This window comes from Amblyomma americanum, chromosome 7 (genome assembly GCF_052857255.1).
Source record: "Amblyomma americanum isolate KBUSLIRL-KWMA chromosome 7, ASM5285725v1, whole genome shotgun sequence".
Taxonomy (NCBI): Eukaryota; Metazoa; Arthropoda; class Arachnida; order Ixodida; family Ixodidae; genus Amblyomma; species Amblyomma americanum.
In genome coordinates, this window is record NC_135503.1 from 138483362 (window position 1) to 138498699 (window position 15338).

Consider the following 15338-nt stretch of genomic DNA (forward strand, 5'->3'; position numbering starts at 1 on the left):
GGCTACTGATCGGAGTTCCCCGGTTGGATCATAATAATAATAATTGGCTTTTTCGGAAAGGAAATGGCGCAGTATCTGTCTCATATATCGTTGGACACCTGAACCGCGCCGTAAGCGAAGGGATAAAGGAGGGAGTGAAAGAAGAAAGGAAGAAAGAGGTGCCTTAGTGGAGGGCTCCGGAATAATTTCAACCAGCTGGGGATCTTTAACGTGCACTGACATCGCACAGCACACGGCGCCTTAGCGTTTTTCCTCCATAAAAACGCAGCCGCCGTTCTTCTTTCACTCCCTGCCTTATCCCTTCCCTTACGGTTCGGTTCAGGTGTCCAACGATATATGAGACAGATACTGCGCCATTTCCTTTCCCCCAAAAAACTTATTATTGGTCGGGTTCGAACCCGGGAACTCCGGATCAGTAGCCGAGCGCCCTAACCACTCAGCCACCGCAGCGGGTCCCCGGTTGGATTCCAAACGCGTTTTTATGGAGGCAAAACGCTAAGGCGCCCGTGTGCTGTGCGATGTCAGTGCACGTTAAAGATCCCCACGTGGTCGAAATTATTACGGAGCCCTCCACTACGGCACTTCTTTCTTCCTTTATTCTTTCACTCCTTCCTTTATCCCTTCCCTTACAGCGCGGTTCACGTGCCCCACGATACATGAGACATACTGCGCCATTTCCTTTCCCCAAAAACCAATTATTTCCTTTCCTTAAAACCAATTTTCATTTCAATTTACGTCCCTTACGGTCCGGTTCAGGTGTTCACCGTGATATGTGAGACAGGCGTCCTTTCCTTTCCTTAAAAAATTATTTTCATTTTCCTTGCCTTACGGCGGGTTCGGGTGTCCACCGAGATGTGTTTCCTTTCCTTAAATTGTCCGGGCAAGGGGTCGCACCGAAGGACGATGGCGGTCCGTGGATTCCTTGACAATGCTGCAAAACGCGTTCGCGTCCTGCTCTTAAAGGCGAAGCTTAAGCGTCCTCCAATTTTTTTTATGCTGCCTCGGAATAAGTTCTCCGCATCCAGCGTCTAAACTCGCTTCCAGGTTACGTTTCGACCAATTTCCACGCTGACTGCCGTGGTCGGGTGCTGTCGCTGGACGAGACGAAGAAGTGTCGGAGCCATGCGCTGCGCCGTTCTATTCTCGCGCCGCGTGCCTCGCGCAGAACGTGCTCGAGCCGAGGTACGAGCTGGCCGCTTGCGCTTCGTCCTGCTGTCTTCCGAACGCTGCCCTTCGAAAAGCCGCCTGCAGTCTAGAAGGCCGGGACATCCTTGCATCACTTTCACCAGCAGCACTCGTCTCCGCCTACATAACCAATGTCGTCCGTGCCCGAGAAAGAGCGTCCCCAGGCACCGCCCCCTCCCGGCGCCGATTCTGAAGATTACATGGCACCTTCCACTTCGTCATTCGTGGTGACCGCCGAGCCGTCCTCGGCGCCAGAGAGGAAGGCCGTGGGCAAGCCTACAGACATCCGAACGCCTGGTAAGTTTAAATATATCGCATCGTTCTGTGGTCGCTTTCGCTAATCCACGATTATTAGAAATAGTCATCCGTGAAGCGAGCGGATGCGCTGACCAGGCGAAGCATTTACTTGACGCCACTACCCCTTCAGGTGGATATGTAGAAGTGAATGGCGAGATCGACACGTTTCGTACGTCGTCGGATTAACACTAACTGGCGGGTGTCCGCTTCCTGACCAACGATGAAGGCTCCGGCCTTTTAGAACTTGCTCATGCGGGGTTCATCGGTTACTCAGTTTGTAGCCATTGAAGCGGTCTCGAGCCAATGTTACGGACATGGACGTCTGTACGACCGAAGTCGCCAATTTCCCAAACTTCCAAGTCTCTTGCGCATACCTATCAAAAACTGCTTCCCGACCTTGCGAGGTGTTTGCTTAACTCTTAGGGCTTCTTGAAAGAAAACAGCACTCGATAATATTTGAGCTCTTCTAATTCACATCCATTGTACTCATAGTTGTTTGCCACTGTAGTTGTCATAAGGCTTGGTCAGGGACGGGCGCCCACCCGCAGTGGAATCATCCGTTAGATATCTTGTTTTTTCAACCACTTCTGCCACCTTTCCTTGAAGACGAAGCGGCAGCCACTGCTGACACGTCGGACTCAGAGGCAGCCATTGCGGTGGCGTCCGCGGCGATGCCGCCTGTGGACGACGGCTTCGGAGAGTTCCCGCAGCAGCTCGTTGAGGAGCAGCCCCAGTTGCTGAATGGCGCGTTCTACCTCCTGTCGGACCCGTCGGCCGCCCCGCGGTTCTATGAGGGACACCAGGCAAGTACATCTGGCTGCGACGCACACTGCGAAAGTGGTGAGGAGGAGCTTTATTCGAGGCCAAGTCTTGGGCCGCGTGATAAGGAGCGCGTGCTGCCCGAAGGCCCATTGGTAATCCGCCCAGTTCGAGCGAAGCCACACACGCAAGGAGGAAGGGGGCGAGTAAGACATATTTGAAGCCACTGGCAGTAGCATTAGATATAGGACGTGTTCTGTGTCTGCCATGAAAACCGGGCGGTTGGGACATGAGCTGTATCACGCCATTAGATGCCGCAGAAAATTCGTATGATGAGTACAGTTCTCACCGAAGGATGTGCGCTTGTTCAGTTTTGAATGACGTGCTCAGCACATGGGATGGGTCTGGCCTTGTCGATGAACACTTCTTAAGTACGGGAGATCGCACTGCGGAGACTGTTCTGTGCACGGGGTCTCATTTAGAACCCAATCTCCTCGGTCGTCTCGGCACAAGTCGTGATTAGTCCATCGTATGCTGGGAGAACTCCCGAGGTTGAATGGATTCTTTCAAGAAAATGACTGATCTTTAGCATCCACCGGAGCTCACACATACGGGTCCAAAGGAAAGCTTACAAATTTCTCACATGTTTCGAGGCTGATGAAAACTTGAACCTACTGAGGGGTTAAAATCTGGGTCCACTTCCTGTCTGCGACAGTCCCTACCAATTATGGCAGCTAGGATGGCTAGCAGATGGTAAAGCCAGGACGAATGGTTGAACTGGAAAGTAGAACGATGATAGTGTTATGCATTTAGGGAAACCACCCATGATGAAAGATGTGAAAAGAAAGTAATGTAGATTAGCTCAGCTAATCCAGGATATACAAAGCGAAAGGTATCGGCGTTCACTGTGTTCATTGTCGTTGGCGTTGACAGTGTTCTAGACGGCGATGGCTTCGAGCAAAGGAAGGGCACATAACTGGCTCCCTGGATATGTGGACGCCTCATTCGTGCTTTGATTCGTGGTGAGAAAGAGATGTGGAATGAATGAATTAGTGCTGACAGCGTTGTGGCTGACATGCGGCACTGCAGCAATACCTAGGCCGCAGCGTTCATTTGGTGATCAATCTTTCGCGATCAACCATTAACTGCATGCGATCTCCCAGAGTGGCAGGGAGGGCGCGCTGCCTATCCGTAGCCTTAGCCATCGCTACTACATCGGCGACCCACATTTTCAGCAACTCAAAGACCGCGGTCCGTAACTTTAAGAGAGACCGCATCTCCGAACCCGCTTTCCGGCTTCTAAGCCGGTCTCCCGCCCCTACCCGACCTATTCAGGTTCTCTGGGACCCGGCCCACGCCGGTCACCCAGGTAACGAGGCGGCTCATTATTTAGCTCGAGGTTTCGTCAGCCGAGCAGGAGCCGCCGACGCCTGGGGAGACGCTCGAGATCGAATGATCGCGTATCACGAGATCACTCTACACTACCGTGAGCAACGGCTAACGTATCCCCCTCCGCACAAGTCTCTCACTAAATTGCAGCAGGTGACGTGGCGACAGCTACAATCCCGCACCTTCCTCTCCCCTGCCCTCTTAGCCCTGGTTCACACGGGACTGTTCACGCCAGTATGCACCCTCTGTGGCTTTCTGAAAGCGGATTTTGCACACATTCTTTATTCTTGCTCTGAGCTCCTTCAACCAGCCGATTGGCAACTCACAGACCTCGAGCGATGGGAGACTGCGGTGTCCAGTTCTGACCCGGCTGCCCAACGGCAGCTAGTGGACTGGGCTTTGGAAGTCGCTGAGAAGCATTACCTTCCGGCCACGACACGCATCCAAGAGCAATCCCATCACTAGGATGTAACAATTAAGGCTTGCTCTACTTTATAAAGTTTTTCACCACCACCACAGGTGTGCGGAACGCAATCAAAGCAGGCTTTTGACACCAACGCCATGTACATGAAAGTGAGATTGAGGTCTCCACTGACCCACGGAGCCGGTTGTGCGCCTTTCCTTTCGTGAAACTGAACAGCCTTAGCAAAGTTGTCAACGGAAATGAATTCTATGAACGCCGTCGGCTCACTTGTTTTGTTTGGTTTTTAAGGAAAGGAAATGACACAGTAACCGTCTCACATATCTCGGTGGACACCCGAACCGTGCCGTAAAGGAAGGCATGGAGGAGGGAGGGAAAGAAGGAGAAAACTGAAAGTTGCATTTTGAGGAAAGGCACGGCACTGTGCAGTGGCGGAACACCTGTGGCTCGGTGTGACTTGGGAGCGAGAGAGAGAGAAAAGGCGACGGAGTCGGCGGCGGCCACCTGCGCCGCGCGTGACGTCACTCGTGCTCCGACATATGCCGAAAAGTATGCGACGCAACTTTGCGAGCAAAACTGGTGTAGCAGGTGCGACGACATGGAAAGAGGTATGAGCCTAGCAAAAACGTGGAACATTCTGCGACACTTGCTAGATCCAACCAAATCAAAATCTCAGGCAGAAATCAGGCTAGCCAAAGCGCGACACGTATATGATGGGTCAGACGAGGATTTTATGGAGGGAATCATAAAAACATACGTAGATGTAACTCGCTCTAGCCTACCGGAGTATACGGGGCATCCCAGAGAGGAACTCGATGCGCCTATAACGGAGGCAGAGGTGAGAGCAGAGATAATTAAGCTCGGAACGAAATCCGCTCCGGGCCCGGACGGAATCACAAACACAATGCTGCGACGAGTCGATCACAGCAATTACAAACTACATCCAGCAAGTGTGGGAAAAGGGTGAGCTCCCCAAGCAGTGGAAGGAAGGTAGTATTATACTAATTCCTAAACCAGGCAAACCACCAAAGCTGGAAAACCTTAAACAGATCTCTCTTACGTCCTGCGTAGGAAAGTTAATGGAGCACGTGATCCAAACGAGAATGACTCGATTTATGGAAGACAACGAGGTATGGCCAAACGAGATGGTCGGCTTCTGACCGAGCTTGAGCACCCAAGATGTAATGCTGAGACTTCAGCACGACATCATAGATTCGCGGTCGAGAGACGCAAAGGTAATCTTAGGATTAGACTTAAAAAACGCCTTTGATAATGTCAAGCACGAGGCAATCCTAGCAGAACTGCAAGAAGTAGGTGTAGGCTGTACAACCTACAACTACATAAGACTTCCTGTCTGATAGGACAGCGCGTATAAAATATCAGGACATAGAATCGGAGGAAATCACGTTGGGAAGCAGAGGTGCCCCCCCAATGCTCTGTACTATCCCCGCTCCTCTTTAACCTAGCAATGAGAGGCCTCCCCACGAGACTCAAAGGGATAGAAAACCTAAACTTCAGCATGTAAGCGGACGATATAAACGTTTGGATTAACCAGGGTAGCGACGCTGACATCGAGAGCAAGCTGCAGGAAGCCACGAATATAGTGGTGGACTACGCAGCAGCTAGGGGGCTCTCGTGCTCACCAGAGAAGTCAGAGCTCCTGGTGTACAACCCTAAATCTCTGAGACTTAAACAAAGCAATGACTTTAACATCACAGTCGAGGGTAAACCGGTCCCCAAGGTAGACAAGATAAGGATTCTTGGTCTCCATATCCAAAGCAATGGATATAATGATGCGACTGTAAAGAAGCTGGAAGGCTATGCGGCACAGGTCATAGGAATCTTTAGGAGAATAGCCCTCAAGGAAAGAGGGCTTAAAGAGAGGAGCCTAATTAAGCTGGTGCAGGCCTACGTTATTAGCCGTCTGAGCTACGCCACACGATACCTTAATATACGGGCCTCGGAACGAGACAAACTAGATTCGATAATCAGGAGATGCTACAAGCGACTCGGTATACCCATAAGCACTTCACCCGAAAGACTCTTAGGAATGGGAGTTCACAACACATGGAGGGAAATCGCCGAGGCTGTTAAAACAGCCCAGCTGGAAAGACTTAGCCAATCCAGCACAGGTAGGGCTATCCTAAACATGGTAGGACTACAAATAGACAAGGGTATGCAAAAGAAGCAGGACATCCCAAGAATAATTAGAGAACAACTTAGGGTGGATCCTCTCCCTAGGAATATGGACCCCACCTTTCACAAGGAAAGGAGGAAGAAGAAAGATGAGGCGCTAGTCAGGCGCTTCAGCGAGGCAAACGAGAAAACAGTAGCATACACAGACGCAGCGAGTGGCAAGCTGGGAGCGGCGGTAGCCTCGGTGGTGGATGGCCGGGTGAGGCAGTCTCATCAGCAACCATACGCTGCCGCAATCCGGAGTCAGCACAAGAAGCTGCAATAGCGCTTGCTTACGTAGGGACAGAAGCAAAATTCATAGTTAGCGATAGCAAAACGGCCGTATATAACTATGGTGGAGGTAGGATTGCACCAGAAGCGGTGCGGATACTAACAGGAGGAAAGATAGACAGAAAAATTAGCCTCGTATGGGCACCAGCTCCCACGTCAGTTCCAGGCAATGAGGCGGCACACGCTCTGGCTCGAGATCTCTACTTCCGAGCCGGAGCAGAACCGCCCGAATGCAAAGAACTTGACGAGAGACTGCAGAATTACACGGAAATAACTGAAAACTACAGATTACGAAGGAGACTAGTCCCTACACCGGACAGAGAGCTCGGAAACAAAGAGGCGACGATCTGGCGCAGATTGCAGGCAGGAAATTACATTAATCCGGTCTGGGCATCACACGTCCTCAAGGACGAAGACATAGATAAGTGCAAAAAATGTGGAGAGAGGGGGACCCTCGATCACGTAATTTGGGAATGTGTGGACTTCCCAGGGACAAAGGAATTGATGGTAGAGAAGCCTGGGAGACCCTTCTGCGGAGCACGGACCCCGTAAAGCAGAAGCAAGCCATTCATCTGGCGGTGGAGGCCGCGAAGAGCCAGCAACTCTTTGCTTGCCTTTAATAGCGGGGGTCCCGGTCCCTACCCCCTAGGCCTGCGTGCCGGAGGTAGGGAGTAGGGGGCCTCCCTTGTGACGGAAATAAAGGTTTTTGGAATGGAAAAGACATATTTCGACTCGCGCGAAGCGCGGTGTTTGACTAGCGTAGTAAAGCTTTTCGCTGCAAAAAGGTTATAATTACTCAGTACCTTTTCTTTGTCGTTGTATGGCTGCGCCTAGGTTTTTACTAATGAGGAATTAGTATAATTTTAAGTCGTAATTATTAAATAAATGGCGAAGGGACAAGCCAGTCAGCGCAGGTGCCATTTGGTGCAAATTTCCCTACATTTGCAGCCAAGCTCCCTTGTTTTATGGCAGTGTACACAAGTTTCTGTGAACGCAGAAGGCAGCGCAGTGGCTTCCTTCATCATATATATTATACATCCTTGAGAGCTCCAGCCGGAATCGCAACGTCGAACATAAGAAAGGCTATTGAGCCGACACCCTGCATTAATTGTAGACGTGAGCGAGTGTTCGAAATAATCTAATAGCGAATCGAATATCCGTGTAGTCGACTCGTCGAACGACTGAAATAGTGAACTGAATTGAATTGGTTGTTGGGGAAAGGAAATGACGCAGTATCTCTCACATATCGGTGGACACCTGAACTGAGCCGTAAGGGAAGAGATAAAGGAGGGACTGAGAGAATGAAAGAAAGAGGTGCCGTAGTGGAGGGCTCCGGAATAATTTCGACCCCTTGGGATCTTTAACGTGCACTGAAATCGCGCAGCACACCGGCGCCTTGGCGTTTCGTCTCCATCGAAACGCGGCCGCCGCGGTCGGGTTTGAACCCGGCTACTCCGGATCAGTAGCCGAGCGCCCTAACCACTGAGGCACCGCGGCGGGTTACTAAAATAGTGTGAGTTCAGTATTACATGAAACGAATCAAATATGTTGTCAAGTTCCCGAATAATCTTGAAAAATTGTAGGCGCGCAATTCGAATAAAGCATGTTTTAGCTATGACGCGCAGTGATGTGATCAGCGCGTGCGCGCAAGCCGTGCATATAAAATAAAAATTGGTTTGGGAGAACGAACAGCGCAAAGGAGGGTCGAGGTCCCCGACATGGTCCATTGGTGCGGCGGCATCCATAATGCTCAAATGTGAACTCCAAGTTTACGTGACGTGGCAGGGGTCAGGCAGGTGTAGGAAACTGTGCCTTGACGGCCGATCTCGACAATTTCATAATTTTAGTACAAATAGTTAAGCGGAAAACAAATGGGACATGTTCGTCCGGTTGGAATAAATGGGTTAACGAAAGTGGGAAGTATTTGTCCCATTGACCTACATGGGTTTACTCACTCAGTTTCCTCTAACCACTTCATCGACTTGTTAACGCTTGTTTGACTGTTGCTGAACTTTTTTGCACTGCTTCCGTCGTGGAACACCAAAGGTGTCTACGCCTTTGTTAGACTTTCAGAGGGTTGTGTTCTTTGCCGATGGGACGAATTTCACCAGAGACGCCAACCATGTTCGGCCATTTTTTTTACCCTCCGTGTTCATTTGGACCGACTTTTTGCTGCTGGTGGTTCTTAATGTTTGGCTATTGATTATTTGGTGCCCAAGAACAAACTGTATATACGATGCTTAACAACTACCACTCAATATTCTGTCGCTAGATGTGAAACCATTTTCAGCAAGGTAAAAAAAAATGTCTCTCCTTTTGGTACTTGTCATCACAAATCTTCGGAAGTGAGCGTTGTAATCTAAAGTTGTTCATGACAACATGTCATGAGAACACTGGCAAAATGACGAATTCAACTGCTTTTAAAATGTCCAGTATAACGACTCGAGCAGTGCACGTCACCAATGGCTTAATAGGCTGCGCGCTTGCCGTGCGCAGCGAGAATACAGAAATTGGTGGTGTCACTTTTTGCTTGGAACGGCAATAGGTTGCAGCCATTGCAGAAACTGCATCACCGGTATCAACGAGCGCCAGGACAGAATCACCCTCTACAAAAACATCGATCAGATTGTCGGGAGAGATACGAGTTCTTTGACATATCGCTGGCGGCGTAGTTCTCGCCTCATGAACTGCGGCATTGAGTTTTCTCCTTGCGGAAGAGTTGGGTGCCGGTGCATGGGAGAAAGGGAGCGGCGACGCGGTGAAGGTAAACGCCGGTTGGAGAAAGTGGAACGGTCAGCAGAAAGAGGATGACTCTGTGGCGGCTCGGCTGTCGCTGAGTATTGAGTTTGAGGAGGCCAGCAGCCGGAAACTCGAGGAGGTAGCGAGCATACTGACAAACGACGACCACGAAGCCGGGCCACATGACCAGGCAACCCGCAAGAACAGATGGGGCGATTGTCACCTAAACGCCAGGGAGTTAGTATTGGTGGTAGCGGTTGGAAAAAAAGGCCTCGTAGCTTTAGCGACATGAGGTACAGGCACTTGAGGCGTAGCGTAGCTTGAGTGCTAGCTAGGTGGCCTTGACCATTTGAAATGCGTCCTCCTCGATACCTTTCAGAATATTCTTTATATTGTCAGCCTCGTACATCTGTGCGTTTACGCGCGAGCACAGGTTGACCCCATCTTCGATGTAGCTCGTAAAGGTCTCATGCTTCGTACGTTCGCGCAAAGGTGGCTCGGCACGCAGCTTTAAGACAGCAGGACACCCGAATACTTCGGAGAGGCTCTTCTTGAAGGTGGTCAACGTGGAGAGTACAGGTCTCCTTCGCGGTTGCGATACCACAGGTTGACAACCCCAGTCAAATAGAAGATGACCTTGTTCAATTTTGTAGCGTCGTCGCACTTGTTTTACGTGTTCACCCGCTCGTAGGATGTAAGCCAGTCTTCTGCATCGTGGTCGTCAGTCCCGATGAAGAGGGTGGGGTCCCGCTGGCGGAGGGAACCGGAACACAGGACGGCCGGGCCAACCTGCCCGGCTTGACTGTTGGTGTCTGCGGGCATACCGGGGGTCGGCAGCGTGCGGCTGCGAAGCTCCATGGCGTACGGGGACGGCAAACCGAACCTCCAGCAAATGTAACAGTGGTTTATTTGTTGGCGCTGAGGACGACGGAAGCAGCGGTGAAGCAGTGGTGCTCCGCCTTCGGTCAGGCTTAACAGGGTCTGGCTTCGGAGCGATGGCAGTGCGGATGGGCTAATGCCCATGTTATTTTTCACACTTTATATGCAGAAAAAAGGAATCACTCACCCGGCATTTTGATTGCTTTTTTGCCAGATCGATTATAGCTAAAGACTTGCAATGCGCCCGAAAAAGAAGAACGAAGTGTGAAGGTCACGACTCGATACCTCATCTGGTGGACGCGGCTGAAACCATTTTAAACAAATAATTGAAACCTTAAGATAGGTGGGAGCATAGCATAAGTGGGACTGCTGCTTCGCACTGCCTCTTACGAGCCCTTTAGTATGGGGTACAAAGTGGGACGTATGTGTTCAATTGTCCCACAAAGGGCTAAGATGTGGCGCTAGTTTATTAGCTGTTGTCACCTGTAGCAAAAGGTAATTTGCTTACACATATTTCACGGCGGTAATACACAAATCGTATTGGCGCCTTTCAGCGTTTAGTCACCGTGGTGCAGTAGGCCGCCCCCCAATCATTCATTCGTTCATTCAGTCAGTATCAGGGGCAGTGTGCCTGGCTGCAGCCGCTTTCTTTAAATTTCGTTGCCGCACGTATGACCCGTAGTTATTAGATTGCTGTCCTCCGGTGCGTTTCGTCGACCACTGCCTGCACTGCGCTACCTATCCTTGCAGGGCTTGAATGACCACTACCCCGAGATCATGCGCCGCAACCCGTACTACCCGAACTGGTTCCGCCCTGCATCGCCCCGGGAGCGACTGCCGCCACTCGCCAATCCACAGGGCTACCGATTGCCGCGAGCCGATTAGAGCCAGGTGAGCGCTTGTGTTTCCTCTCTTCCGCAGCCAACGACGCGTTGGAATCTACCACTAGTACTTCCTCACGTGTGGACTACCTGGATCTGTGTGATCCAGTGTGGTACGACTAGCGATAATCTGCTTAATTCAGGGTTAGAAGTTTACGTTATCGGTCATCAAACGCATGCAGCTACAGCGACCTGGGGGACGTGCTGTGCAACGCCTCCTTTCGTTTTCTCTTATTTTGTTCCTCCGTCACTGATGTCGTTCTCCACGGCCTAACTCTACTTACGTCACTACCTCACGGCTTGCGTCAGTAACGAGAGGACCGCAAGTACGGAAACGAAATGAACGTTAATTTGACCCTAGGAGGTGGCCATTCTGTCCACCTTTCCTTTTCATGCCGCAACTATCAGTGTTTATATCTGTACACCAGCCCAGTACTCACCTATCGTGTAGAGACCTGGGGCCTAATGAAAAGGATTGAAATTAAATTGAGGACAGCGCAGTAAGGTTTGCGAAACGAAAATATGAGTATTGTTGAGAGGAAGAGAGCAGAGCTGGCCAGGTAAAAAAAGGCGAGTTATTGATATCCTAGTCGAAGTCGAGAAACGGACATAATCACAGCATCTAAGAAGGCGAGGGGAAGATAAGTTATAGTTAAGAAAAACGGAAGGGGTTCCAAGAGAATTCATTTTCGCTTGATTTTGCTTGATTTTTCGTGCCTTTGCTGTGTCGAATAGCTTGGCTTTACCAAGAAGAGTTTGCTATATGGGCTTGTGTAATGGATTTCACATAAGGAAGGCCACTTACTCAACTGCACTCTCGCCTGTCTCTGCGTCGAAGTTCATCCGCGAAAGGAGAATGTACGCCACGAAGGGGCGAGGTATGGCGCAACAAAGTGTAAGACAGTCGAACTACAGGTCAAGAGCGAGGCGTCTTTCGTTAGCTAATGGCACGTCATGTGCCCCTTTGCTGCAGTATGGAAGTTGCGCGACCTGCTGGTCGGAGAGCATCAAATCGCCGCAGCCGTGGATTCACTACACGGAGCGCTGTCTCACTCGGCCGCTCCACAAATAATGCTTTCAGTGGATTTAACGTCCCAAAGCGACCCAGGCTATGAAGGACGCCGTAATGAATGACTTCGGAAATTTGACCACAGTGGTGTTCTTTAACGTGCACTGACATCGCACAGTACACAATTCAACCTCTGCGGCCGGGATAAAACCTGCGTCTTTCGTGTCAGCAGCCGAGCGCCATATCCACTGAGTCACCACGGTGGTCAATCCACAAATAAAGACGTGCGTCTTCTTCCCTTGAGAAGCTGCGGATGCACTTTAGTTTTTGGGTAGAGCACAACGCGAAGGAACTCGTTACTACCTCTCAGTGATGTTTGTGCGTGTGGACAAATGTCTCGCTGGCTATCCGTGAAGTCAGCGTTTTCCTGATATGCGGGCCTTGTAGAACGCCACGAAGCCAGGACGGACTAATTCATTAATCCATCAGAATAATTTCAAAATCAGTTCGGCTACGTTTTGTATCTGCATGGACCCTTAGTTGTGAGGACCAATTGGTGCTGTTAGTGCCAATACCCCCGGTATTGGTTTGGTTTGGCGTAGGCTCTTGTATATATATACACATGATACCAAACGTGGCCGCATAATAGCGGGCGGGTTTTAGAGCCGTGATATAACGCCTTGACTGGCTTCTGTGCAGGGCCAGCCGTCGTTCACTTGGTGGTTCCTCACCTCTTGCTGCGTGTATTCATCCCCATTCTGCCGCCGGTTTGTGGAAAGTGACCCCGTTGTTCACGCACCTGCTTCTTGGTCTTCAAGACGCATGCGCCGCAGGAACCGGGGCGCCTGGACCACTTGCGCCCTCTGGCCAGCCTGAGCGTCGGTTCCCTTGTCCAATTGGGCGGTCGCGCTTCGTGTGCACGAGACTGGACGGCGCACGACGGGATGGGCGCGCGCTAGTTGTGGTGGGCCACCGGGTCTTCAAAAGCCGCGGCGGCAAAGTGGCCTGTCCATAAAAAGAGTTTGTTGAACAAAAAAAATTTTGTTTCGTTCATTCACCCACTCGGGTGGCTCTGCGGCTGTGTCATTCTGCTGCGGAGCATAAAATCCAGTTTTCCCTTCACTTCATACGTTCTCCGACCTGCTTAGAAACTCGGAAAAACCTGCTTAGAAAAATGATCCGGCGTGCCACAGTATAGCAACTGCAGTATGAACAAATTACCGGGGCACTGCCAGAAAGGTATCTGAGCAAACCTCGCTTTTTATGTGCGGTGTCCGCGCAAATGTTTCACGCACTTGTTGTGGACCAAAGAACTAATCGGAGGCGCCATATGTGTATGCCCCAGAACATGGACAGCATCCGTGGCCGCACCGGCCCTCTGGCAATGTCCGTGTTGCCCTGCTCCATGTTGGCATTAAGTTCGCGCGCTCTCGTCGTGGGTTACTGCCCCTCCTATGCAATTACTTCACCAATACAGACATGGACGACAAGGACTGCCTACGAATTGCATCGGCGTAGCGGCTGCGGAGGCTGCCAATTCTGGTTCAGCGCCATGGACTCGGGATGTCCGGTGTGCACGCTGCGCTCTGCTCGCTTTTTGTGAGCAAAACCAGGGCCGAGTGAGGGAGGCCAGAATGGATAGGAATGGTTCACGATTTATGAGAGTTTAACGTCCTAAAGCGACTCAGGCTATGAGGGACACCGTAGTGAGGGGCTCCGGAAATTTTGACCACCTGGGGTTCTTTAACGTGCACAGACATCGCGCAGTAGATGGGCCTCTAGAATATCGCCTTCATCGAAATGTGACCGCCGCATCCAGGATCGAACCCGCGTCTTTTGGGCCAGCAGCCGCGCGCCATAACCACTCAGCCACCGCGGCGGCGTCCAGAACAGATAGGAAAGGTAATGTCTGGACAAGATCCCGCAACAAGCAACTTTGTTCATGTTTAATGCAGGTCCATGTTTAATGAAGGTGCGTTGTAGCGACCACAGAATGGTAAGGTCTCGAATTAGTTTAGACTTGAGGGAATGGAAGAAGCTAGTAAAGAGGAAGTCCATTAACGAGCTATCGGTAAGAGGGAAAATAGAAAAATTCAGGATATCGCTGCAGAACAGGTACTCAGCTTGAACTGAGGAAGACGATCTTAATGTTGATACAGTGAACAATAATCTGACAACTATCATTACGGAGTGCGCAGTAGAAGTAGGCGGTAGGACGGTTCGATAGGACACCGGCAAGCTATCTAATTGGACGAAAGATCTGATTAACAAAGGTCAAAGCACGAGGGCGTCTAACCCTACAGACAGAATAGAAATAGCAGAGCTATCGGAGTTCATAAACAAGCGCAAGGTAGCCGACATAAGGAAGTTTAATATGAAGAGAATCGATCATGCTCTAAAGAACGGAGGTAGCCTAAAAGCGGGGAAGAGGAAACTAGGCATAGGTAAAAAAAACAGATGTATGCGTCAAGAGACAAGGAGGGCAATGTCATTATCAATGTGGATAAGATAGTTAAAGTAGCCCAAGCGTTCTACGCAAATCTATACAGTAGCTAATGCAATCAGAACGTTAATGATAGAGACAGTAGCGCACAGCAATGCGTCATTGCGCCAGTAACCAAAGAGGAAATAAAGAAAGCTTTAGGAGCAATGCAAAAGGGTAGAAGCAGCTGGTGAGGATCAAGTAACAGCAGGTAGGTTGAAGGAAGGAGGGGAAATTGTACTAGAAAATCTAGCTACCCTGTATCAAATCAAATCTAAATCAGTTTTATTCAAACGACTAGTAGGAAGTACATGTGAATCATCTGGGCTCTTAGCCTTCTCGGCTAGACTTGGGCCAATGCAGGAAGTGCGAGAAATAATTATAGCTAGACAACTCAGAATATTACACAGAATTCATGTAGCATCAGTTATGCGACAGTTATACACAAAGCCGAAATGCTCAAGAAATTATAGAATAGTTCGGAGGAAAAAAAACAATGCCTTATGACCTCGACCGTACCAGAAGCTTGGAAGAACGGAAATATATTCTTAAGTCATAAGAAAGGAGACGCCAAAGACTTGAAAAATTACAGACCGATCAGCTTACTGTCCGTTGCCTACAAGGTATTTACTAAGGTAATCGCTAATAGAGTCCTTAGACTTGAATCAACCAAATGATCAGGCAGGCTTTCGTAAAGGATGTTCCACAATGGATCATATTCACATTTTCAATCAGATGATAGAGAAATGCGCAGAATATAACCAACCCCTATATATAGCCTTCATTGATTATGAGAAAGCATTTGACTCAGTAAAAACCTCAGCAGTCATG

General features: G+C 50.0%; 1 protein-coding gene across 1 annotated transcript; it reads left to right on the plus strand.

Moving 5' to 3' along the window:
• The first annotated feature begins 1147 nt into the window (after positions 1-1147).
• Positions 1148-13050, plus strand: LOC144097482 (uncharacterized). The gene is made up of 4 exons (XM_077630201.1): positions 1148-1482; positions 2089-2285; positions 10886-11026; positions 12725-13050. The coding sequence occupies exons 1-3, from the start codon at positions 1317-1319 to the stop codon at positions 11018-11020; spliced, it is 498 nt and encodes a 165-aa protein (XP_077486327.1). The 5' UTR covers positions 1148-1316; the 3' UTR covers positions 11021-11026; positions 12725-13050.
• The last annotated feature ends 2288 nt before the right edge of the window (positions 13051-15338 follow it).